Below are 22,040 nucleotides of genomic sequence, written 5' to 3'. Positions count from 1 at the left end.
AACAAGAGCATTAAGAAATTTTTATGGGTGTATGTTCTGTGATGCAGAGGTTGAATCAGTTAATCACATCCTCTTCATGTGTCCCTTTGCAAGACAAGTTTGAGCTTTATCGAACATTCCATCACCGTATATGGGCTTCGGGAACTCGATTTTTGAAAATATGTATCATCTTTTTAGCTTGAAGAAAATGGGAAATTCTCTTAATGATCTTAAGTCAGCTTTTGCTTGGATTCTATGGCATTTATGGAAAAATTGGAACGGCCTTCTCTTTGAAATTTTTGCTATGTCACCGGATGTTGTAATGCAAAAAGCTTTGGATGTCATTAAAGAATGGTCTTTAGTTGCATAGTCAGGATATTTCTCATATGAATACCACCATACTGCTGAAAGAGAGATGGCATCCGCCTGCTCAGGGAGAAGTAAAGTGTAATATTGGGTTCTCTTGGTCTAAAAGGTTATGTTTATCTGGTGCTTCGTGGGTGCTAAGAGATCATGATGGTAATGTTATACTTCATAGCAGAAGATCCTTTTCATCTGTTGTTTCAGTTTTTGAAGCCAAAATTAAGAGCTGGGAATGGGCGTTGGAAAGCATGTCAAGATTGCATTTGGAGAATGTGAATTTTGGTGCATCTACTATGGAGATTATCAAAGCTATGCACAATCCTAGTCAATGGCCAGAATTAGTAAGTTATATCTCTCCGCTCATTATGCTTGGTAAAGATAAACCAAACTGGTTTCTGCTTTTTGAACCAATAGACTGCAACAATGGAGCCTTACTAATTGCTCAAATTGTTACTTTGGACCTAAGGTTATCTTCTTAATCTTATGTGGCTCGTGGAGCTCCTATTTGGCTAACCAGTTTTTTTTACCATGAACGGGGAATGATACATGACTCCAACTTGTTGCCCATCACTGTACATTAACGAGTATCCCCCTTTCTTATTTTATCTATCTATATATATATATATATATATATCTATTAAGAATTTTATCTACAGTGCGTGTTTTAACCTTTCACAAAAAACAAAAACAAAAGATCTTCATTGCTAAGCGGTAATTATTTTGATAATCATCTCTTACCTTGGTTTACCCTCCTTTTTTTGTCTGCTTTGACTTTTTGAGCCTTATCTCTTACTTCTTAAGTTAAAAGTTAAATATTTTACAAATTCCTTCCACCTATATATTACATTCTTATGTCTTCATATACCTCTATTACCTTTCTTTACCTTTCTTTTCCCTCCTTTTCTTATGTCTGACGAGTTGTGGAATGACCTGCAATATATGGTTCTGGGTAGACATGACCCTAAACTGTTTATTCCTCATGTCACTTATGTTGGGGTTTTAGCCAGGAAACGAGTTAGCTTGATTGGGAGACTTCTTAACCCTAGAGAACAAAACCCTAGACGTGTAATCTTCTCCTTACCTCACCTCTGGGGTATAGCTTCTCGGGTTCATGGTCGTGTGTTAGATGACAGCTATGTTCAGTTTTTGTTTCGTTCAGAAGTGGATCTGTCTGCAGTTCTTCGAAGGGGACATTGGGTGGTTGACGACTGGTTTGTTGCTTTGAAAAGGTGGGAAGACTTTCCTGAGCTTGACTTTCTCACTAGTATTGATCTTTGGGTCCAAATCAGAGGTATTCCTTAGCCTTATGTCTCAGAAGAATCGGTTAAGTTTATTGCGAAAACTCTTGGTGAGGTTGTTGAACTGCATTTCAATGAGAAGACTACTTCGCAGATTTCTTTTATTAGATTAAAGATAGGAATTGGCATCACAGACCGTCTGCGTTTTTTTAGAAGAGTTAGATTCGAATCCGGAGAAGGGGCCATGTTAGGGTTTGAGTACGAAAAGCTCAAGAGGATTTGTTCTAACTGTTCTCGCATCAACCATGACTCCTCGCACTGCCTGTATCTTGTTCCACCGGGTTATCAAGAGGACATCCTTAGCGTCCCAATAGCTCCTGCTTTTGAAGAAGGAGAGGGGTCAAACATTTATAGCTTTCTGGACGGAATTATACATCTCCAAGTTCTGAGATCTCCTCTTACTCTCCTCTCTCACAACCACCAAGACCTTCTGCTCCTGGGCCTAATCTGGAGGAATTTTTAGCTGCCTATCCTCTTCGAACTAGACTTAATCAAGTTCAGACTTTTTAGGAGTCTCCTCAAAGGCGAAAGAAGCTAACCGAGGGAAAGCTAAAGCTAAAATGGAAAGTGGAGTGTTCTAAATGAAGAAAAGGAAAGCAAGTACAGTTAAGAGCCAGAGAAAAACACTCGCCAACGCTGAAAGGATCCTGGACTAAGGTTTTATCCGACTGAACATGAATATCCTTGAAAGACGACTGAATCATCTAATCTTAGAGAATGATCAGTTTCTTTGTCTCTGAGATTTCACTTTTTGTGTTAGGTTTTTAGTTTGAACTAGGTAATAATTTTCACTTTTCATATCAAGAAAGTGGATGCTTTTGATACACCTTTTGGTGCTTTGGTCTGCTGAACAAATGATAAAAAAATGTTATAGAAGAAATTCATGAAGATCTTTAACTGCAATCTTTTTGATGATGATGGGGTGATAAGTTGATTACTTTCACATCTCAAACTTATGATAAATGCTTTAAAACCTGACCCAATGATCTTTATTGAAATTTTGATCTTATTGTGCATGATATGGAGTCGACCTTATCCCCCAAACTTATGACAAATGCTTTAAAACCTGACCCAATAATTTTTATTGAAATTTTGGTCTTATTGTGCATGATATGGAGTCGACCTTATCCCCCATTATCCAATAGTTATTATATAACTGCTTTGTAATTATATAACTGCTTTGTAATCTAAAATTGCTCTGTTTTTTCATGTGTGGTGTAAAAACGTTGACTCTCCAGGGTTCTCACCATTGCTGGGTGTTGTTGTTTGTTAAGTTATAAAACGTACTTTGACAAATATATATATATATATATATATATATATTTGATATATATATATATTTGTATGTTCTATATTATTTTTTTTCCAGGATCCGTCACTGTTTTTTTTATATTATAATTTATCATACAAACATTAATATTATATTTGCTATATTTTTAATAAATTTATTTCCGTTTTATAATGTGACTATATTTGATACACTATATATATAAATTATATATTGAAACTTTTGATAATGTTATTTACGTACTAAAAAAAACGAAAATAATTAATTTATTCACCGGCCTAAAACAGCAAGTCTCCAGTATATACCATTATGTAAAAGTACAACTCAAACCCAATAAACAACAACAAGGATCTTGATCAAACACAACAAACAGTAATCAAAGAAAACAAACATGAAAACTCCAACGCAAAACAAATCTTGATCATCTTCTTTACTTCCTCTGTGTCTCATGAGTAGCGGTTGTAGTAGTAGTACTTGGAGCTGAAGAAACATGCTCCTTGTTTCCTTCATCAGTGCCAAGCCCTAAAGTGTGCTTAACTGCATCAGTGGCTCCCATAGCCATCTGCTTCACCTGCTCACCAGTCTGGCCCAAGATCCCACTTGTCTTCTCCTTACCAACTTCTGCAGTCTCTTTGGTATATTCCGCTGCATCATGTGCCTTGTTCTTGATTGCTTCTCCGGTTTCGGACATGTGGCTTCCCGTTTTGTCCTTGGACTCTTGAGCTCTCTGTTGAGTTGTTTGTGCAGCTTGAGACGTCTTGTCTTTAGCAGACTGAGCCGTTTCATGAGCCTTTTGTTGGGCTGTTTGGGCTGTCTCCTGACTTTTGTCCTTAGCTGCCTGTGTTTTCTCTACCATCACCCCCATAGCTTGCCCTGTTTTCTCCTGCAGTTCAAGATTTGATCATTAAAAATATCAATCAGATGACTTTAATTTCCTTTTTAATCAAATATCAAGGTACTTTTTTTTTTAACAACCAACCAACTAACACGATACATCATAAAATTATAACTCCACAATCATTTTGTTTTTCTTTTCAACCTAAAAATAATTTTTTTTTTGATTTTTTGCCAAAAAAATAAAAATAATAGTACTGTTACAAAGAAAGAACATATAAATCATTAGTACCTGAGCCTTGCCTCTAGTTTCACCAGCTTTGTAACTTTGTTCTTGATGCGACGTCATCTTAACTCTTTCGAAAATTCGAAACCAAAACTTTTCTTGATATTTAAGCGCTTTTCTTTAGATCCTGTGGCTTTTGTGTTTGGAAAATGTGAATTGTCTCCGACTCGTTCGTTAGAAGTATTTATAGCAAAACTTGGTCGGCGTGAGAACAAGAAATTGTTGCAGATTCTCGACATGTGTGTAGCTACGTGTCCTGGTTAGGTTGAAGTGACGAAGTTTCGAAACTTGGAGTTATGTGCGAGTGTTAAGAGTTAGGTTTCTCGTTCTGATGACGGCCAGTGCTGATATGCCACGTCATGCTAACCTGAGTTACCGAAGATGCTAGACTAGACACGTGGTGACGCACGTTACCGGATACCGGATATTCATGTACTCAATTACGCTATACGTAACCGTCATTGCGCACTACATATTACTTTTTTTAAAAGAAATCAAGTATATAAAATAATTTTTACATGCACTCGATTACTCAACGTTATTTTAAAAAGTTTCTTTTAGCTTGATACGAAGAATTAAACTCTATGGATGCAAATGGTTGTACAGATCAAAAGGTTAAGTGAGTTAAAAAAATTATTCAATCAAGTTTTACTATTTGATTCAAAGAAGTTGAAAAAATTGAAAAAATCTATTTAATCTAAAAAATTAAAAAAAAAAATAAACTAATTTTATAGTAAAAATGTTCAACTTATTCAACCACTATTTTGGAGACGAATGGGTTAAATATTTTCCAACTCAATTTTGTTCAAATCATTTTTTCAATTTTCATCAACCATTCTTTAAATCGATCGGACCTTTCCAACTATTAAACTATAATTGGTGTCAGCATGTCTATACAGTTTAAATAGAAATTCTTAAAAATAACATTAAAATAATTTTTTTTCTAAATTTAGCACAACATTTTTAAAATTCTAAAAATAACACCAATTAATAATTTTAAATTAAATTTTAAATTTTAAATTCAAAAATATTAAATCCTACACCTCAAAACTATACTCTAAATATGAAATTAAGAATCCAAACCTAAAAAAATAATTCTTAAAACTAATTTTAAATATTTTAATTTGTTAAATAGTGCTATTTTTGAAAATTTATGAAATATGTGCTATAATTATTCATAAAACTTGTTTTAGTGCTATTTTAGGGTATTTCTCTTAATTATCAAATGAGCTGATAATTTATTTTAAAATTATGTCAAACGAATACATGAATAAATGTTGTTCGTGTAGAAAATAAAATGAAATAAACTGAGTGCTAAAACTAATACAGAAGAATATAATTTACTCTTTGAATTTCATATGTTTATCCGTGTTTATTATAACTGCAAGATTAATTAGTGCATATAATAATATTTTTATTCATTAAAAAAGTGCTTTGTAGTTTTGTTTCTTGATGACTTGATGTTTAGTTACGATGGAATATATGCATACATGATAACATGAATAAAAGGCCTTTTTGACAACAATAGAAGAAAAAAATGTTGCGACCGGAAAAAAAGGTTTGAGATTTCCCTTTTGCCGGTCATCCTCCTTCCAAGCAACGTTAGGGTAATACGTCCTAAAAACTTTCACATCCACAAAAAAATTAGCCATCTCAATCGTCGATAGTTTTATTTTCCACATGTTAGTATAATGCTTAGATTTAGGATTTTACTAAAATATACGACATTTTCGAGTCGTATAAATACCAATATAACGAATATCAATCCCATCAAGTATTCTACAAACTTACAATCGTAACTGATTTAGAAATTCACCGATCAACCAAGAAGATGTCGTCGAGCCAGCAATTGAGCCACGAAGCCGGAGAAGTCACGGGTCAGGTTCAGGTACAAATAAACATCATTCAGTAGATTACTGTAAATACAGACGCTAATGCTTTAACATACGCTATTCTATTTATGAAATTTTGACTCAATATCTTATCTTGTGAGGATACATCAATAATAATAATATTTTTTTTTGTGTTTATAGCTGAAGAAGGAAGAGTACTTGAACAACGTTTCACATGCAATGAACCAAAATGCAGATCACCAAACTCACTCACAGCTACACGCATCATCAGAACATGATCAGAACAACCCTTCTCTAATTTCCCAGGCTTCTAGTGTCATCCAACAGGTTTTTTTTTTCTCTCTCTTTTTTCTCATTTTTATTAATTAAAGAGACATTTATTATATGCATTAACATATTTTTTACTGATTTTGGTGCGTAGACTGGTGGACAAGTGAAGAACATGGCACAGGGAGCAGCCGACGCTGTGAAGAACACTCTCGGGATGAGTCCGACCACAAACAGCCCTAGCAGCCCGGCTGGTTCGAACCGCCTGGGCAAACCCGGCTCCAAGAATATTTGAAAGGAAAATATATTTACGAATAAATGGACAGATCACAGATCCTTTCGACACCAAGAAAAAAAAAATGTTTTATTGCTTGTTTTGTTCAAATTTCTAAATTTTGGGTATGTTATTATTGTAAGTTGGAGACATGTTTACATGTCTTATCCTCCCCCACCCCCTAGAGTGAGGGTGTTTACGTTATAACTTAGTAACTCTATAATAATATTATTGATTTATTATATAAGAAGAAAAAAAATCTCATCTCAATGTAGATTATTAGTCCAGGGGTAGTGATCTACTTCTTTAATCGAACATAAATAATATGTTATATTACTGTTGGTGTTGGGTTTCGACGACCATAAGACCCACGAAAGAAGCCCAATATGAATTAGTTATTTGTTCGTTGAAGCGGGCCCGCCGCGAGTCCAGGAAGAAGATCCCACCGATGAAGGAGTGTGGAGTCAGATTCTGGAGGAGATCGGGGGATAACAAGCCGAGATCATCGGAGAGAATAAAAGAGATAGTCTTGAAGTTGCTTTCTGTTCAAATATACGAGGGTTGATAGGAAAAAGGCTATGTAATTTTGGAGAGGAAAAAACAGATAGAAACTCAATATAAAATCCAGTTCATCATTTTTTATTGTTATTGTTGATTTAAACTGAAAGTCCGTCCAGATCTTATTTCACTTCCGAATCGATTTAATTGTTGTTTTTCGTATCAACAATTACTATAATAAGGTTTTATACCAAACATCGTTTTATATTTTGAACATACAATAATAGTGTTTTTTATATAACTAAACTTGATTAATAAAAAATCACATATATATAACAGTTGATTTTCAACTAATGAAAACTAATATAATGTTTAAAAAACTTTAATACCATATTAAAAATAGAATATCTTGCAAATGTCATCGGTCTTTGAGTTAAATGACTTTGGCATTTCAAATTCATTTTTTCTTTCCGAAGTATACAATGTATGTATGCGTAGAATCCAAAGAGTCCGAATAAGACACAAAAAAAAAAAAAAGGAAAAAAAAAAGGGTAAAGATACAATTCGATCGAAACCCCAAAACCAAACCGAAAATATATCAAAGCATTCATAATATATACAGTTTTTCAGACAGTAACATCAATTTGTTTTAAAAGGTGTAATAATGGGCTTTTTGGACTAGCACAATGGGCCTAAATTACCCAAAAACCAAATCCAGTTTACCTTCCTTCTTTCTTCGCTTCACTCTGTTTGTATCGAACAAGCGAAACCACCACCACCATTGTCATCTTCCTTCTTCGGATTCCTCAAATTTGATTTTCAAATCCGTCTTCCTCGTTCGTATCGTTTACTCTGCTTTTATATTTTTTTCCACATCACATCTGCTGCATTATTATATCTCCTCTTTCCTCCGATGAATTCCTGTAAGTTTTGATGTTCACATTCGATCCTCAAGTTTCAGTTTTTATATTTTCTTTTGTAAAATTGATCCTGAATGATTTTGTTGTTCTCCATTTACGTTAAATCGTTATTTTAATTGGGTCAACTTGCAGTTCGGAATTACTTTTATGTGATTGGTGTATTTATTAGAGAGGGGAAAAATAAAAATTGAGTCTTGATTCTATCATCTTGATCTTAGGGGTTGTTGATGCGTCTTCGTTTCAAGAGTAATGCATTTAAATCTTGTTCCTTTATATAATGCTATTGTTCCTCTACTCGTGTTTCAAGACTATATATATGATAACTTGCAAAAAACAAGTACATCAGTTTTCAAAACATTCTCCTTTTTTTTTTTTTTTTTTTGTTGTTGTTGGTGGAGTTTATAGGTAATGAAACATGTAGTTTACTTAAGATCAATGCTGTATTGAGGAGTATTGATAAGATATTTGATTCTATTTCAGGTAGTTTAGGAGCTCCAAAAGTTCGGATTTCTGCAGCAAATTTCAGTAGATTAAGATGTGGAAACTTGCTGATACCCAACAATCAAAGACTACTAATTGGCCAAAGCCCCATCAAGTATCCGAGTCTGAGGACAACTCTGCGAGCTGTCCAATTGTCTACTGTCCCACCTGCAGAAATAGCAGGTATATATTGTTGTTATCTTATCACTTGATTTTGTTTTACTGTTTGTCACCAAAACCATTCTGACAATGCTTAAAGTTTTTGGCTTATGGAATGACATTTAAATCTGGAATAATACTGTAGCTGTTGCAGACGTAGAGGATTCTGAAGAGACCGAATCAACTGTTGTGAATACTCAGCTCATTCCCAAGTCCTCTGAGGTTGGTCTTACCTTCCTTTTAAATCTCTTATTCCAATGTATTGTTGTTACTGCTGTGCTTATTATGATATTCCTAGAGAAGGAAGGATGTGTGTCCTCGTTGAGCCAGCGTGGCCATCAGTTATGTGAATTGAGCCATTATTTTTCTTTTCCATTTTCTAGGTGGAAGCACTTATTAAAGAAATCACAGATTCCTCATCGATTGCAGAGTTTGAACTGAAAGTAAGTAAGCCCCTCTTCTGATTTCTGAACTCGTAACTATGTTATTTGTTATAGACTTGTAGCTCAGTTCATTAGATTACTAAGATTTCTAAGTTTCCTATAAGATTGTGTCTAATACTTTTGCTCTCTCCCATTTTGCATATATCTAATAGCTGGGAGGTTTCCGCCTATATGTAGCAAGGAAATTAGCTGACCAAAGTAGTCCACCGCCTCAGCAAATTCCACCTGTGGTTGCTGCAAGCTCAGCTCCTGAGGGGGTTCATACTAATGGCTCAGCCAGTTCCTCGTCATTGGCTATCACAAAATCAGCATCGCCATCAGACAGACCACAAACACTCGCTAACAAAGCTGCTGATCAGGGTTTAGTGATTCTCCAATCTCCAACGGTTAGAATCCAGATTTAACTTTGAGGCTCAACGTTAGATAATTTTCTTGAAACTGACATTGGCATCACTAAAATTTGGGATCCCTCGATTGGATGGATTTTTGTTGTTGCAGGTTGGTTATTTCAGGAGATCCAAGACCATAAAAGGCAAACGCACTCCTACAATCTGTAAAGAGGTACCTCTTCTCTTATGTTTTAAACAAGTCTTTGAAAATTTTCCATCTTCATGGAGTTTTTGGAATGTCTCAATTGATTATGTATTTGCTTTTGGTTACTCATCAGAAAGACACAGTAAAAGAAGGTCAAGTTCTATGCTACATTGAACAACTCGGTGGCCAGATCCCAGTTGAGGTAATAACAGTAAATCCTATTCGGTTTCTTTGCGTTTTTTTTTCTCTTTCTATCTCTTCTTATTTTCCTTTTTCTTCTTCCAGTCTGATGTTTCCGGTGAGATTGTCAAAATACTCCGGGAAGATGGCGGTAAGACCTTTTTACTTAATGTTGTTGAATCTTTCCTCATACCAGCATGATATTTATCTTCTGACTTTGGTATTTTTTTATCTGCAGAGCCTGTAGGATACAACGATGCTCTCATCACCGTTCTTCCTTCATTTCCTGGCATCAAGAAGCTTTAGTAAGAACTGATTTTGGTTTAATTATGTGTTTCTGTTTTGTGTATCCTTCTTTGTTTTTTTTTTCCCCACATAGACAAATAAGCTCCACTCAAAAAAAAGTATTTGCCCGTTGGAACCTCTTTTTTTTTTCATTACTATATTGAATTGGAACCCTCTTTTTTACCATTTGATATAAGAACATTCATTTTTATATATAATCAATGAAACAATTACAAAGCAAAGTAAAAAAAAATCAAACAAATTTTTCAAAAGCAACCTATCCAATAAATTCAGAACAATACATCAATGTTTTCCAATTAAAATGCCACATCTGGGCTTCACCTAGTTCCTGTCCAGTAACTTGAGAACTGTTACAAAACAAGAAAATAAGTTCAAAGGATAATCAGTAAGAAACCAAAGGATATGATGAGACCTATACTGGATAAAATAGTTGATGGAAAGTTTACGAATTTGACCTGAGAAATTAGGAGGAGAGTTACTCAAGATGTATAAGGCGTCACGCCATTCTTGAGGAGTTTTCTTGGAGGCCATGGCTCGGCCAATGGTGACCAAAGCCAGAGGAAGACCGTCACATCTGGCTGCAACCTCCTGAGCCACCTTGGCTATATCCGGGTGGCTCTTCACTGTATCTTCTCCAACATTCTTCTTAAACAAGTCCCAAGCTCGTTCCCATGCCAATTTCTCCACTTTGATCTTCGTCTGTGCACTCATCTCCTTACAAACTTCTTCGCTACACGTCGTGAACACTATCTTTGACCGGTTCAGCGCATCGGGTGGCGGAACTCCAGCTTTCACTGTACAAGAAAAAACAGATAACTTATACGACAAGTAATAAATACTACTGCTTGCACCGTAAGTAATCTATTTACAAAACCCTTACCGAGATCAACCTTTTCCCAAACATCATCAAGAAACAAAGCGAAACGTCTCTTACTCAAGATCTCAAAAATCTTCGCAGCTTTCTCTTCTTCGGTTTTACTCATCCACGTCCTATCCAAAAACCCAATCTTCTCCCTAATCGTGTCTTGAATCTTCTCAAGATTCAGATTCTTGGACACAAACACCCACAGAACGAAATCAAACCCATTTGCTTTCTGTTGAAGCAACCTGTTATTAACCTGAGTCAAAACCGTCGTCTTACCAACACCTTCCACACCGTATAAGCCAATAATCCCAGTGTTCTCCATCGTCAAACACCTCCAAACCAAACCCGAAACCGCCTCTAACCCAATCGTCTGCTCATCGCTATCCTTAACCGTCGATCCAACTCCTCCTCCTCCAATGCCTCCAATACTCTCCGCAACAACCTCAAACATTCCTCTGCTCTTAATCTCTTGAACCTCTTTCAGCTTCTTGCAAACCTTCTTCTCCATCTTGTGGCTCGAAGATATCAAACCGGAAGAAGAAGACGAAGAAGACATCAAGAAAAACTCCTCAGCTTCTTTAATAACCGTGTCGGCTTGTCTAAGCCATGACTGGACTTTGTCTAACCGCTTCATCTGTTGCTGCTCCTCACAGATCTTGACTCTTTTCATCACGCTGTTCCCAAGATCTTTGAGTTCTTCGGTTGCTATTTTTAGCTTCTTTGCATTATCGTTGATTTTCCCAACGTAGATGCATCTAGTAACCAAACTCTTAAAGTCTTTCCCCATCTTTAATTCCCCCAACGTAGATTATTCAAAGTTGTTTCTGTGAGTGTGTGGTTATAACTTTATATATATGGAAGTGTTTGATAATTATATGGACTGACTTGCACGTTGTGAGTTTTTGCCAATGTCTAGTGATGGTTGTTGGAGAATTTAAGGTTTTTGCACGTTGTGTTTAAACAGATTTATTGGGTGTACGAATGTCCGTTTATGGAAGTGGTTAATACATGTTATGATGAAACTCTGCACTACTTGCCAATTAGCAAATCAAAATACCTATGCAGAAAATGACTTTTAGTATATTATCGTATATATCGTATGACTTTTTAATCAAATATTTTCAAATTTCTCATTTGAGATATTTATTATGTTGGTTGGCCACCCTTTGTGGTTATCATGTCTCTCTAAACCTCGAATGTCATATCATCTAACAAATATAACTAAATTTCATCATACGTAGTCTGATCTGTCTTTTATTATCTTTTGTTCATTAGTCAACTCGTGTGTTGTGATTAAGATATCTCTGTCGGGAACGATGGATACGAATTTGGGTTCTTAAAATAAAAAGAGAGCCACGTATAAAAATGCAAATCATCATTTGATCCAACAATGTTTTGTAGTTTAAGTTAAATTTTATATATATAAATCAACAGTTTTGGGTGTTCTTGGAGTATAAATATTGTGAAAATAATGTAAGATCATTAGTTAAGAACTTTTGTTAAGAAGTTAGTTATTGGTAAAACATGTTTAAGATCATAAGATTTAATAATATAATAATCTTTAACATATTACAATTTTAAAAACTTTAAAAATAACATTTAAATTGCAAACTTAAAATTTTTTTACTAAAATTCAAAATACAATACCAAATTTTTATGAAACAAAAAAACATTAAAGATATAAATAAAAAAACCAAACAAACATATTACAATTTTAAAAACTTTAAAAAAATTTAAGTTTGCAAATTAAACTGTGAGTTCCCCATGTTTCTATAGATTAAGATCATGTAAATTCAGGATGATGAGTGAAGAAATTACATCTACCACAAAATATAGATACAAAAAACCCAACCGGTTTGCAATTCTCCGAAGCTGATGATGTCTCTCAACCAATTCTATCAAAGCCTAAAACCCTAAACCCTGGAGCAAGCTGAACCACAGTGCAATTTTATATGCAGAGAATGTAAACTTACACATATAGAGTCCTCCAGGACCATTATTTTTTTTTGCCTTTTGGATATCAACAAACATGGAAGTTGTATCAAATGGGCCATCATTTTGCACTGCTCATTCATGGCGAGAAGCTGTGCCTCTTTCTTGTCCACAAGAGCCGTCAGTCTTACATTCTCTTCCATGAGTTTTTGAACCTCTGCTTCTTTCTGTACTTTCTCGCTTTCCAACTGCGTTGTCTTTGCAACAAGCCTGTTTCATCGTATCATTGACACATGAACTCACAATCACAATAGGAAAGAAAATATATATCTCTTTACTACACGAACAAGTATGGAGTTTTTGAGACTAGTCGTTATCGAACACCAAAATCTGCTCTGTAATGGTTATCAACAATCAAAGACAAGTTCTAGAGCCTACTCATAATAGACAAGTTGCTAATTCTAGGAGTAGGCAGATTAATGGAAAGCCAAGAAATTAAGTAGTGTAGAAGAAGACATGCTAACCGTTCAAAAAGTCGCTCGATAGTTTGGAACTGCTTCTCGGAAGAGACAAGTGTTTCTCTGACGCTGATGAGACTTGTAACATAGGATTTAAGCGACTCAAAGTCTCTCCTGACTACTGGTCCCAAGAGCAAACTTTTCCATGTCCTCTAACTTGGTGGACATGTTGTCGATTTGGCCAACCTTTCTCTGAATTTCTTCTTGACTTGATACAAGCTTAGCTTTCTCGATTGCGGCTTGCGATTCGGCGATTATAGCACGCCTAGCCAGAGACTCCATGACGCCTGTAACGGTATCTACATGGTTGAGCATCTCAGTGACAAAAGTGCCATCGAGGGATAACTGGAGCTGGTCAGTTCCAAGAGGCAGATTGGCAAAATCGGCAGCAGCCACAGGAGTTGCTTTCGATTTAAGGTAGGACAATAACGCTGTCGATGGTGGAGGAGGGGCTCCTAGTATCCATAGCTCGGATCAACCATACTTCATAAAATCCCACAAAAAGATGAATGAAATCGTAAGAAACTGCCATATACACATACAAGATTCGGGCAAATTGACTTCCAAATAGTAAAAATCAACTTTTTACGAGAAACCCTTCAAAACGCAACAATTTTGTTTATGACTCTTAAATATTTCAACAACAATCAATAGAATCGAACCGGATCGCAACACACAACCCCAGAAATGAAAAAGAGAGGATCTTTTTATGAGATAACAGAATTGTAACTAGGAATATGAAATGACAAACCTAGATTGAACTTTGGCCGGAGATTGCGGGAGTCAAAACGCAATCAGGCACCGGCCGATCGATCAAACGAGAGGGAACGAAACAAAGTCTGGTCGGGTTGACTCGGTTCTGCAAAGCGGGTCGAAGCTTTCGCCGTTTTCTCTCTTTCTCGAAGAAAACCTAGTTGCATTTTGGAAGAGGAAGAGAAATGAAAATTATCTCGATTGCAAAAAATTCTCAACCATTCCCGTAAAGCCACGTAGACAAAGAACTGGGCTTAAATCTGTTCTAATTCAAGAACTAAAAATCCGTTCTAAGGCCACTGTTCAATTTATTAAATATTTTGTTGGGCTAAGAACACCTAATAAGTTGTGCCGTTAAAGATGGCCTAAGTTAGTATACAAATATCCCTTCGGCTATTTTTCAAATATATCAGATTAGCTCTGTTTAAAGTTTTGCACACATCAATGGCGGCGATTCGAACATTTTCTTCTCTCATTCGAGCCCCTAAAGCTCAATCATTTCGTTTCTTCTCTACCCTTCTACACGATCCACCAACACCAGATCTTATAAACGAGATCTCCCGTGTTCTAAGCGATCACCGGAACCCTAAAGACGACCTCGAACACACTCTCGTCGCTTACTCTCCGCGAGTTTCGTCTAATCTAGTCGAGCAAGTATTGAAACGCTGCAAAAATCTCGGCTTTCCTGCTCACAGATTCTTTCTATGGGCAAGAAGGATCCCAGATTTCGAACATAGCTTGGAAAGTTATCACATTTTAGTTGAGATTTTGGGTAGTAGCAAGCAGTTCGCTCTGCTTTGGGATTTTTTAATCGAAGCTAGAGAGTATAGTTACTTTGAGGTTAGTCCCAAAGTGTTTTGGATTGTGTTTAGAGCTTACAGTAGAGCTAATTTACCCAGTGAAGCTAGTAGAGCGTTTAGTAGAATGATCGAGTTTGGGATTAAGCCTTGTGTTGATGATCTTGATCAGCTTCTGCATTCGCTTTGCGATAGAAAACATGTGAATCACGCTCAGGAGTTTCTCGATAAAGCCAAAGTGTTGGGGATTGTACCGACGGCGAAGACGTATAGCATTTTGGTCAGAGGTTGGGCGAGAATCAGAGATGCATCGGCTGCACGTAAGGTGTTCGATGAAATGCTTGAGAACAATTGTGTTGTTGATTTGCTTGCTTACAATGCTCTTCTAGACGCTTTGTGCAAATCCGGTGATGTTGATGGAGCGTATAAGATGCTTCAAGAAATGGGTAGCCTTGGACTTAAACCGGATGCTTATAGCTACGCGATATTCATCCACGCGTACTGTGATGCGGGAGATGTTCACAATGCTTATAAGGTTCTTGATCGGATGAAAAGGTACGAGCTTGTACCCAATGTGTACACGTATAACCATATCATCAAAACACTTTGCAAGAACGAGAAAGTTGATGATGCTTATTTACTCTTAGATGAGATGATTCAAAACGGGGCTAATCCGGATACTTGGACTTACAATTCCATGATGGCTTACCACTGCGATCACTGCGAGGTGAATAGAGCAACAAAGCTGTTATCGAGAATGGATAGAACAAAGTGTTTACCGGACAGACACACTTACAATATGGTTCTCAAGCTGCTGATAAGAATAGGGAGATTTGATCGTGCTACAGAGATATGGGAAGGAATGAGTGAGAGAAAGTTTTATCCGACGGTTGCTACATATACTGTGATGATTCATGGGTTAGTAAGGAAGAAAGGGAAGTTAGAGGAAGCTTGTAGGTACTTTGAGATGATGATCGATGAAGGGATTCCACCTTATTCGACTACGGTTGAGATGTTGAGGAATCGATTAGTTGGTTGGGGACAAATGGATGTTGTTGATGTTTTGGCAGGGAAGATGGAGAGGAGCAGTTCTTGTTCGGTTAGAGATATGGCTGTTGAGATGAGAGGAAGGAGAAGGAGATTGGAACGTAGAAGTGAAGGAAGTGAAGATGATGACGATGACGATTTCGAGATTGCAAGAGTTATAAGAGAAGATACATTTTAACATATGAGAACAAGATTTGAAGTTACATGAATTCAAGATTTTGCCTGTGGAAAAATCTGTGGAATTGGTATTGGAATTGGAATTGGAATTCGAAATCTAAAATCAAACCCGTTTGGTTTAATAAAGCTTCTAAACGAACCAGAAGGTTTAAAGTTTCTATTTTTTTTCTCCTTCCTCTGTGGTTTCTTCTCTGATGAAACAGAGTTAATTTTGCCACCGACGACGGTTGTGAGTGTGGAGCTTTATATAGATAGATCTGAGACAGCTTCGATCTGAAGTTGCAATTTCAAAAACCTAATGAAATGATTGGATCTTCGGTGAAACCACTGTTCGTCTTCGTTTTAACTTTTTCGCTTCTCCTCGTCGTTATACTTCTATCTCCGTCGCCACATATTCTGCAGATTCCGTTTCCTTCCGGTTCATCAGTGTAAGTATTCATCTTTACAATTTCCACATATTACTGCTTCGAATCGTATCACATGGTTACTGTATTTGGGAAGAAGTCAGATGTTTAATCGAATAGAAACTTCCAAAGTTTAAAATTGAGTTGTGTCCTCTGCTTCAGGGGTTCTGATATATGGAGTGTCAAGAGGATAATGGAATGGAGACCTTGCAAATGGTGGTTGCAAGGACACCTCACTCGTATGCACTCTTCTCCTAAGTTTTATTAGTTAAAGATTTCACTTTTTTGTTTTGCTCTGTTGAAAGATTCTGTGATGGATTATAATCTGATGTGAGGTTATTATATTGCTTGGGATGAGGTGAAGTTGGTGTAAATCAGTAGTTAGTTCTAAAATGTTTAGCCACTTGAATCTGATTTTAATCAATTTCACTAAGAAAATCTTGGCTTTGATCTGAAAAGAGAAAGACTTTGTAGTTGGGTGGAATGCTAGATTGCTTGTAGTGAGTTTTACTTCTCTGAACTTTGTGATCGGTCTTTTCATTGCAGACAACTGCTTTGGTTTTTTGTTCAAATCCTGCAGCTCTACCTGCTAAAACTAATGGATATATCCGCGTTGATTGCTATGGTGGCCTGAATCAGATGAGACGCGATGTAAGTTTTACAAAGGATCGACCATCTTATGAATCCGTGCACATGTTTATCCACAAAGACTTCAACTTGCATTATATCTGCCTTAGGAAATAAATCATCTGATGATGTGATGCTGCTTGCAGTTGTGCGACGGAGTTGGGATTGCCCGTTTGTTGAATGCTACACTTGTTCTGCCAAAGTTTGAAGTAGCTGCATACTGGAACGAGTCAAGGTACTCCCGGTTTTTCTTGAGATCAAGGCTTAGATTGTTCATTGTTGATTTGATCAAGGAAGATAAGTAATCAGTGATAATTATTTGTGCAGTGGATTTGCAGATGTATTTGATGTAGACTACTTTATTCAAAAGATGAGTGGTTGTATTGAAGTTGTAAAAGAATTGCCAAAAGATATTGCATCAAAAGAACCATTCAAAGTAGACTGTAGCAAAAGGAAGGGTCAATTTGATTACATTGAGAGTGTTCTTCCATCTTTGTTGGAACATCATTACATTTCTTTTACACCAGCAATGAGCCAGCGCAGGGACAGGTACCTTTTTTTTAGTCTATATTGTCTTTGTACTTGCTATTTCTAAACATTTCAAGTTTCTCAACTATTCTACTTTGATACAACTGCATTTTCAGGTATCCCGAATATGCAAGAGCAACTCTATGTCAAGCATGTTATTCGGCTATACGCCTCACTAGTTCCTTAGAGAAGAAGGCCATCGAGCTTTTAGATGCTATTCCCAAACCCTTCTTGTCGCTTCACCTCAGATTTGAACCGGACATGGTGGCATACAGCCAATGTGAATACCCAAACCTCTCTCCTTCATCTATCGCTGCCATTGAAGCTGCTCGTGTTGATAGGAAGCCATGGACTGGAGAGCTAGCTCAGATATGGAGAAAGCGAGGCAAATGCCCTCTGACTCCTAATGAAACAGTTTTGATGCTTCAGTCACTGAACATCCCAACAAGCACAAACATTTACTTAGCAGCTGGAGACGGTCTAATGGAGATGGAAGGATTCACATCCGTTTATACAAATGTGTTCACAAAATCTGTTTTACTTAACCAAGAGGATTTCACCAGAATGCATGGAAACACAAAAGCTGCACTGGATTATTATGTGTCCATCAACAGTGACGCATACGTGGCAACTTACTTTGGAAACATGGATAAAATAGTAGCAGCTATGCGAACATATAAACGTATGCATAATACTCTGTTCCTGAGTAGGAAAGCATTTGCAGAGCTCACTTCTAAGGGTCTTGAAGGTGTGGCGTTGAAGAAAGCTCTCTGGGAAGTTCATAAAAACGATTTCGCCATTGGCAGAGGTTTTGCTTTGCCGGACTGCTTCTGTGAATTTGAGCTGTAATGATGTTTCTTATCTTATATTCTTGAGCTGTCCCAACATTTGTAATGACAACAATTTGTTCATGTACTATTCACTTTGAGAGCCGATGAGACCCCCTGTCTCCAAATACAAGAAAGTAGTATACAATCTGAAATCAGTTTCTTGTCTTCTTTCAACAGCTAACCGTCTTTATGTTACCGAGATTCTACAGTTCTCAAGTCTTTGGTGTCATTCTTTACAACCATTGCATGCAAAATTGTTGAAGCCTCAGATGTCACTCTTTGAGGTAAGTGTTGCTCTAAAACTCGCGAGTACCTAACAGCTACTTCAAGACCTTTTTCATCCAGATGACAAAAGTCCATGTTCCACCATTGCTTTGAGTTCCCAACCACGCAAAAACCATGCAAAATAGCAGCAAATGAAACAGGATCAGGAGAGAAGCCTTTTTTCACCATCCTATCCTGAAACAAGCAAGCAGTCTTCACCATTCCATGCACACAGAGACAAACAAGGACAGAATTGTAAGCAGCAGCGTGGTCCGACCACCCATCTAATTTCATTCTATGGAAAAACTCAAAAAACAGAGAACTTTGTCCCTGATCATTTGGTTCAGCAAGAACATGTTCAGATCTTTTTTTCACAAATCCCTGAAGTAGACAATTGAAGGTAACTTCATTAGGTACACAGTTGTTCGTCAACATAAGCTCCCAGTAGTAAACTGCCCTTCCAAGGGTGCTACTCTCTTTTGCAAAACTTCTTATAAGTGTTGTGTAGGTGACAACGTTTGGCACCAGGCCACAAGATTGCATCTCTTTGAAAGTCTCCTCAGCCAGTTTGAAATCCCCTTGGCAACAAAAACCGTTGACAAGGGAGGTGTACGTTACCACATTTGGCTTACATTTACTCTTCTCCATGCCTCGGAAAATCTTTAAGGCAGTAGCCATATCCTGTTGCTTTACATATCCGTCGATGATTGTGGAATAAGTAAACGTATCAGGTACAAGATGTTCTTCAGTCATCCTATTCATACACATTAATGCCTCATTCAACATTCCGGATCTGCAAAACCCCTTTATCATAGCATTATGGTGCACGACATCAACCTTCACACCTTTTTCAATGGAGAGAGTGAAAACCTTCCTTGCCTCATCAAAATCACCACTCCTGATGAATCCATCTATCAACGTGGCATATACATAAGCATCCGGTAAAATATTCCGGTCTAGCATCTCAGAGAAGAGGAGTTTGGCAGGTAAAAATCTACCGGTCTTGCACAATCCACTCATCAACATATTGTAGATGGCAGCATCCGGTGAAACTCCTCTATCTATCAATTTAACCTTCATGTTAATAGCATCATCCATATGCCCTGAAACAACAAGACCATGGATAATGATTCCATATGTAACAATATCTGGTTTGCATCCTCTTTCAGCCATCTGTGGAAGCAACTTAGAAGCAATATCATACTCTTTGCTTTTGAAATAGGCTTGTATTAGAGGGGCATAGCTTAAATTATTCAGAATCAACCCTTTCTTCCATGCTTCATCCAAAAGCCCAACAGCATCCTCCTTTTTCCCTTCTTTACACAAACGATTCACCAAAATGTTATATGTTGCTATATCAGGCTTGCAATCATTAGCTACTATCCATCGTATACTCTCAGCTGGATTAACCTTAGAACCGTGCCTATACTTAGCATCAATGATGTTATTAAGAAACCAAACACTAACCCTTAAACCCCTTTCTTTTACTTCCTTTAAAAGTCGATCAGTCGCCACAAAATCCCCTTTCTTGCAGAACCCATTTATCATCGTTCCAAAAGTTTCCAAAGTCGGCATAAATCCCTTCAATTTCAACTCCTTGAAAACTAGGTTCGCATTTTCGATATCACCCAGCTTACAGTATCCACCAATGATGGTGTTGTAAAATACAATATTCGGAATACAACCTTTACCCCATCGATCTTCAATCAGCTTTCTACCTTCTTCTACTTTCCCTTCACTGCACATACCTTTGACCAGTATACAAGTACTGTAATTATCAACACAACCACCTCTCTCACACATTTCGTCATACATCTTCCGTGCATCTCCAAGTCTCCGACTTTTCACAAACAAACTCAACAATGAGTTGCAAGCAATAACATCAGGCACAGATTCATACAACTCAACTACATAATTATAAATCTCCACTGCTTTACTCAAACATCCAGATTCAGCATACGCGTGAAGAACATGGCTCAATGCTTCATGTGTAAGCTTCACATTTTCTTTCCTGAGATTACGCAACACATCTTCAATCTCAGCAAAGATCCTATGCCTCGCTAAGAGCTTCAGAAACGAAGAACAAGCAAACCCATTTGAAAAGAACTCGTCTTTCTTCTCACTCGATAGCCAATCAAACAGCTTAACGCCGATTTCAGCATCCTGGATTCGATCGAATACGAAAGGTGAAATATCGACGAAGCGTACTTCTTCTTCATCAGCGAAGCAATCGTCGAGAATTTGAGACCAGTTTTGTTGGGTTCTGAGGATGGATACAGTGTCGCTTACCAGTTTCTTGATGCGGGGAGTTATCGGAAAATGAGATCGAGGAGGATTGGTAAGAGGTTTGATGCGAGAGAGAAGGGTTTTAGACATTACAGAGAACTGTGAAAATGGTTTTTGATAATCGTCAACGGCGTTTTGATTCATAAGCAGAGACAATTTAAGGGTAGGGAAGAAGAGAGAGAACCAAACCAAACCAAACCATACCGAGATTGAACCACTCTCAGTTTACATGATTTTGCAATGTTATCTGGTTCTTTAGATTCATTTATGCTAAAGCAAGATTGTTGTATTTAATGTGTTTTATCTTTTATGTAACTAGGTTTTGAACCCACGCTATGCGTGGGTTTATTTTACAAATTTTGATAAAAATTATATATGATTGATGACGGTAATAAAATATTATCTTATAAAAAAATTAAATTAGTATTAAGGAAAAAAAATAAATTTCAGATACATAATTTTTTAAAATATAAAAATCAGTTGTGTTATAAAATCAAATCTGATAAAAAAAATCATGAATTTAACTCGACGTCGAGGCGAACCGAATCAGAATGATGACCTCACATATTCTAAACAATTTCTTTGACCACCAGAAAAACAAAAGAATTTTATCATCATAAATTTAACTCGTTTTCATATTTAATTGATCGCTATCACCTATATTTTCGTGTTTTTTTATTCAATGTTTTCTTATCCTTCATATTCTTTTTTTTCATTTTCATTGTCAAATTTTGTGGTAATTGTCATCGTTACTTTTATCGTTTGGTTCTTCGTTATACTCTTTTTCTTCTTCTTCCTCATCAACTTCTTCACATTCTTCCAATGAAAAATACTTTTTTAGACTACCACACAACTTGTTAACCCATCAAACTCCAAGAACAAAATCATTTCTTTTCTAATAAAAATAAAAAATAAGATAAAAAATAAAAAATTAATGAAAGAATATCAACTCATCTATAAAATCATACACAAAATATATTTTACAGCTCATAAGAAATAAAAAACACAAACATTGATAAATAAGATAATTTATGTATTACATGAATATTT

At 36.6% G+C, this 22,040-nt stretch overlaps 7 protein-coding genes and 2 pseudogenes across 17 annotated transcripts; 5 read left to right on the top strand and 4 right to left on the bottom strand.

Moving 5' to 3' along the window:
- The first annotated feature begins 365 nt into the window (after nt 1-365).
- Nucleotides 366-821, top strand: LOC147928880 (uncharacterized). The gene has a single exon (XM_087486305.1). It carries the CDS (start codon nt 366-368, stop codon nt 819-821), a length of 456 nt encoding a protein of 151 aa, XP_087342431.1.
- Nucleotides 822-3,176: 2,355 nt separating this feature from the next.
- LOC104742770 (late embryogenesis abundant protein 7-like) lies at nt 3,177-4,224 on the bottom strand. The gene is made up of 2 exons (XM_010463813.2): nt 4,055-4,224; nt 3,177-3,811 (listed from the first exon to the last, which is right to left on the bottom strand). Exons 1-2 carry the CDS (start codon nt 4,109-4,111, stop codon nt 3,359-3,361), a joined length of 510 nt encoding a protein of 169 aa, XP_010462115.1. The 5' UTR covers nt 4,112-4,224; the 3' UTR covers nt 3,177-3,358.
- Nucleotides 4,225-5,741: 1,517 nt separating this feature from the next.
- On the top strand, nt 5,742-7,195 carry LOC104742769 (uncharacterized). The gene is made up of 3 exons (XM_010463812.3): nt 5,742-5,936; nt 6,082-6,228; nt 6,323-7,195. The coding sequence occupies exons 1-3, from the start codon at nt 5,880-5,882 to the stop codon at nt 6,461-6,463; spliced, it is 345 nt and encodes a 114-aa protein (XP_010462114.1). The 5' UTR covers nt 5,742-5,879; the 3' UTR covers nt 6,464-7,195.
- Nucleotides 7,196-7,667: 472 nt separating this feature from the next.
- On the top strand, nt 7,668-10,154 carry LOC104742768 (uncharacterized). Of its 6 annotated transcripts, none has more exons than XM_010463811.3 (9): nt 7,668-7,863; nt 8,341-8,523; nt 8,654-8,721; nt 8,883-8,942; nt 9,095-9,328; nt 9,441-9,503; nt 9,610-9,678; nt 9,762-9,807; nt 9,895-10,154. In XM_010463811.3, exons 1-9 carry the CDS (start codon nt 7,854-7,856, stop codon nt 9,960-9,962), a joined length of 801 nt encoding a protein of 266 aa, XP_010462113.2. In that variant the 5' UTR covers nt 7,668-7,853; the 3' UTR covers nt 9,963-10,154. The 6 variants fall into 6 exon arrangements, with proteins under 6 accessions (XP_010462113.2, XP_010462112.2, XP_087341479.1 ...); XM_010463810.3 differs by having other exon boundaries at nt 7,684-7,863; nt 8,645-8,721; XM_087485353.1 differs by having other exon boundaries at nt 7,712-7,867; nt 8,345-8,523; nt 8,645-8,721.
- Nucleotides 10,135-11,652, bottom strand: LOC104742767 (putative disease resistance protein At1g52660). The gene is made up of 3 exons (XM_010463809.2): nt 10,843-11,652; nt 10,418-10,756; nt 10,135-10,309 (listed from the first exon to the last, which is right to left on the bottom strand). The coding sequence occupies exons 1-3, from the start codon at nt 11,612-11,614 to the stop codon at nt 10,284-10,286; spliced, it is 1,137 nt and encodes a 378-aa protein (XP_010462111.1). The 5' UTR covers nt 11,615-11,652; the 3' UTR covers nt 10,135-10,283.
- Nucleotides 11,653-12,539: 887 nt separating this feature from the next.
- LOC147928879 (uncharacterized) lies at nt 12,540-13,809 on the bottom strand (annotated as a pseudogene). Its single transcript, XR_015580834.1, has 3 exons — nt 13,804-13,809; nt 13,284-13,745; nt 12,540-13,029 (listed from the first exon to the last, which is right to left on the bottom strand). The product of XR_015580834.1 is annotated as an uncharacterized LOC147928879 (transcript).
- Nucleotides 13,810-14,317: 508 nt separating this feature from the next.
- On the top strand, nt 14,318-18,592 carry LOC104778181 (O-fucosyltransferase 13). 4 transcript variants are annotated; one of them, XM_010502569.3, is made up of 6 exons: nt 14,318-16,479; nt 16,618-16,694; nt 17,002-17,106; nt 17,229-17,317; nt 17,410-17,631; nt 17,727-18,592. In XM_010502569.3, exons 3-6 carry the CDS (start codon nt 17,095-17,097, stop codon nt 18,457-18,459), a joined length of 1,056 nt encoding a protein of 351 aa, XP_010500871.2. In that variant the 5' UTR covers nt 14,318-16,479; nt 16,618-16,694; nt 17,002-17,094; the 3' UTR covers nt 18,460-18,592. The 4 variants fall into 4 exon arrangements, with proteins under 4 accessions (XP_010500871.2, XP_087341516.1, XP_087341515.1 ...); XM_087485390.1 differs by having other exon boundaries at nt 16,202-16,479; nt 17,036-17,106; nt 17,193-17,317; XM_087485389.1 differs by having other exon boundaries at nt 16,231-16,479; nt 17,193-17,317.
- LOC104742765 (pentatricopeptide repeat-containing protein At1g52640, mitochondrial pseudogene) lies at nt 14,475-16,107 on the top strand (annotated as a pseudogene). The gene has a single exon (XR_015580442.1). The product of XR_015580442.1 is annotated as a pentatricopeptide repeat-containing protein At1g52640, mitochondrial pseudogene (transcript).
- LOC104742764 (pentatricopeptide repeat-containing protein At1g52620) lies at nt 18,448-21,134 on the bottom strand. Its single transcript, XM_010463804.3, is given in 2 exon segments — nt 18,448-18,656; nt 18,659-21,134. Coding segments are annotated over 2 exon segments (2,505 nt in total). The 3' UTR covers nt 18,448-18,627.
- Between the last annotated feature and the right edge of the window lie 906 nt (nt 21,135-22,040).

The sequence above is a fragment of the Camelina sativa genome, chromosome 14 (assembly GCF_030686135.1).
Source record: "Camelina sativa cultivar CO46 ecotype springtype chromosome 14, ASM3068613v1".
NCBI classification, from domain to species: Eukaryota; Viridiplantae; Streptophyta; class Magnoliopsida; order Brassicales; family Brassicaceae; genus Camelina; species Camelina sativa.
This window is presented reverse-complemented; position numbering and strand designations above follow the sequence as displayed.

Excerpts from the sequence above, each read along its gene's own strand:
- LOC147928880 (XM_087486305.1), top strand. The coding sequence starts at position 366 with ATGAATACCACCATACTGCTGAAAGAGAGATGGCATCCGCCTGCTCAG.
- LOC104742770 (XM_010463813.2), bottom strand. The coding sequence starts at position 4,111 with ATGACGTCGCATCAAGAACAAAGTTACAAAGCTGGTGAAACTAGAGGC. Across the intron at positions 3,812-4,054 it reads AAACTAGAGGCAAGGCTCAG|GAGAAAACAGGGCAAGCTAT; the intron begins GTACTAATGATT and ends CTTGAACTGCAG.
- LOC104742769 (XM_010463812.3), top strand. The coding sequence starts at position 5,880 with ATGTCGTCGAGCCAGCAATTGAGCCACGAAGCCGGAGAAGTCACGGGT. Across the intron at positions 5,937-6,081 it reads AAGTCACGGGTCAGGTTCAG|CTGAAGAAGGAAGAGTACTT; the intron begins GTACAAATAAAC and ends TTGTGTTTATAG. Across the intron at positions 6,229-6,322 it reads CTTCTAGTGTCATCCAACAG|ACTGGTGGACAAGTGAAGAA; the intron begins GTTTTTTTTTTC and ends TTTGGTGCGTAG.
- LOC104742768 (XM_087485352.1), top strand. Across the intron at positions 9,679-9,761 it reads GTGGCCAGATCCCAGTTGAG|TCTGATGTTTCCGGTGAGAT; the intron begins GTAATAACAGTA and ends TTCTTCTTCCAG. Across the intron at positions 9,808-9,894 it reads AATACTCCGGGAAGATGGCG|AGCCTGTAGGATACAACGAT; the intron begins GTAAGACCTTTT and ends TTTTATCTGCAG.
- LOC104742767 (XM_010463809.2), bottom strand. The coding sequence starts at position 11,614 with ATGGGGAAAGACTTTAAGAGTTTGGTTACTAGATGCATCTACGTTGGG. Across the intron at positions 10,757-10,842 it reads TTGGGAAAAGGTTGATCTCG|TGAAAGCTGGAGTTCCGCCA; the intron begins GTAAGGGTTTTG and ends TTTCTTGTACAG. Across the intron at positions 10,310-10,417 it reads CTCTCCTCCTAATTTCTCAG|TTCTCAAGTTACTGGACAGG; the intron begins GTCAAATTCGTA and ends GTTTTGTAACAG.
- LOC104778181 (XM_010502568.2), top strand. The coding sequence starts at position 16,355 with ATGATTGGATCTTCGGTGAAACCACTGTTCGTCTTCGTTTTAACTTTT. Across the intron at positions 17,107-17,228 it reads TGAATCAGATGAGACGCGAT|TTGTGCGACGGAGTTGGGAT; the intron begins GTAAGTTTTACA and ends TGCTGCTTGCAG. Across the intron at positions 17,632-17,726 it reads ATGAGCCAGCGCAGGGACAG|GTATCCCGAATATGCAAGAG; the intron begins GTACCTTTTTTT and ends CTGCATTTTCAG.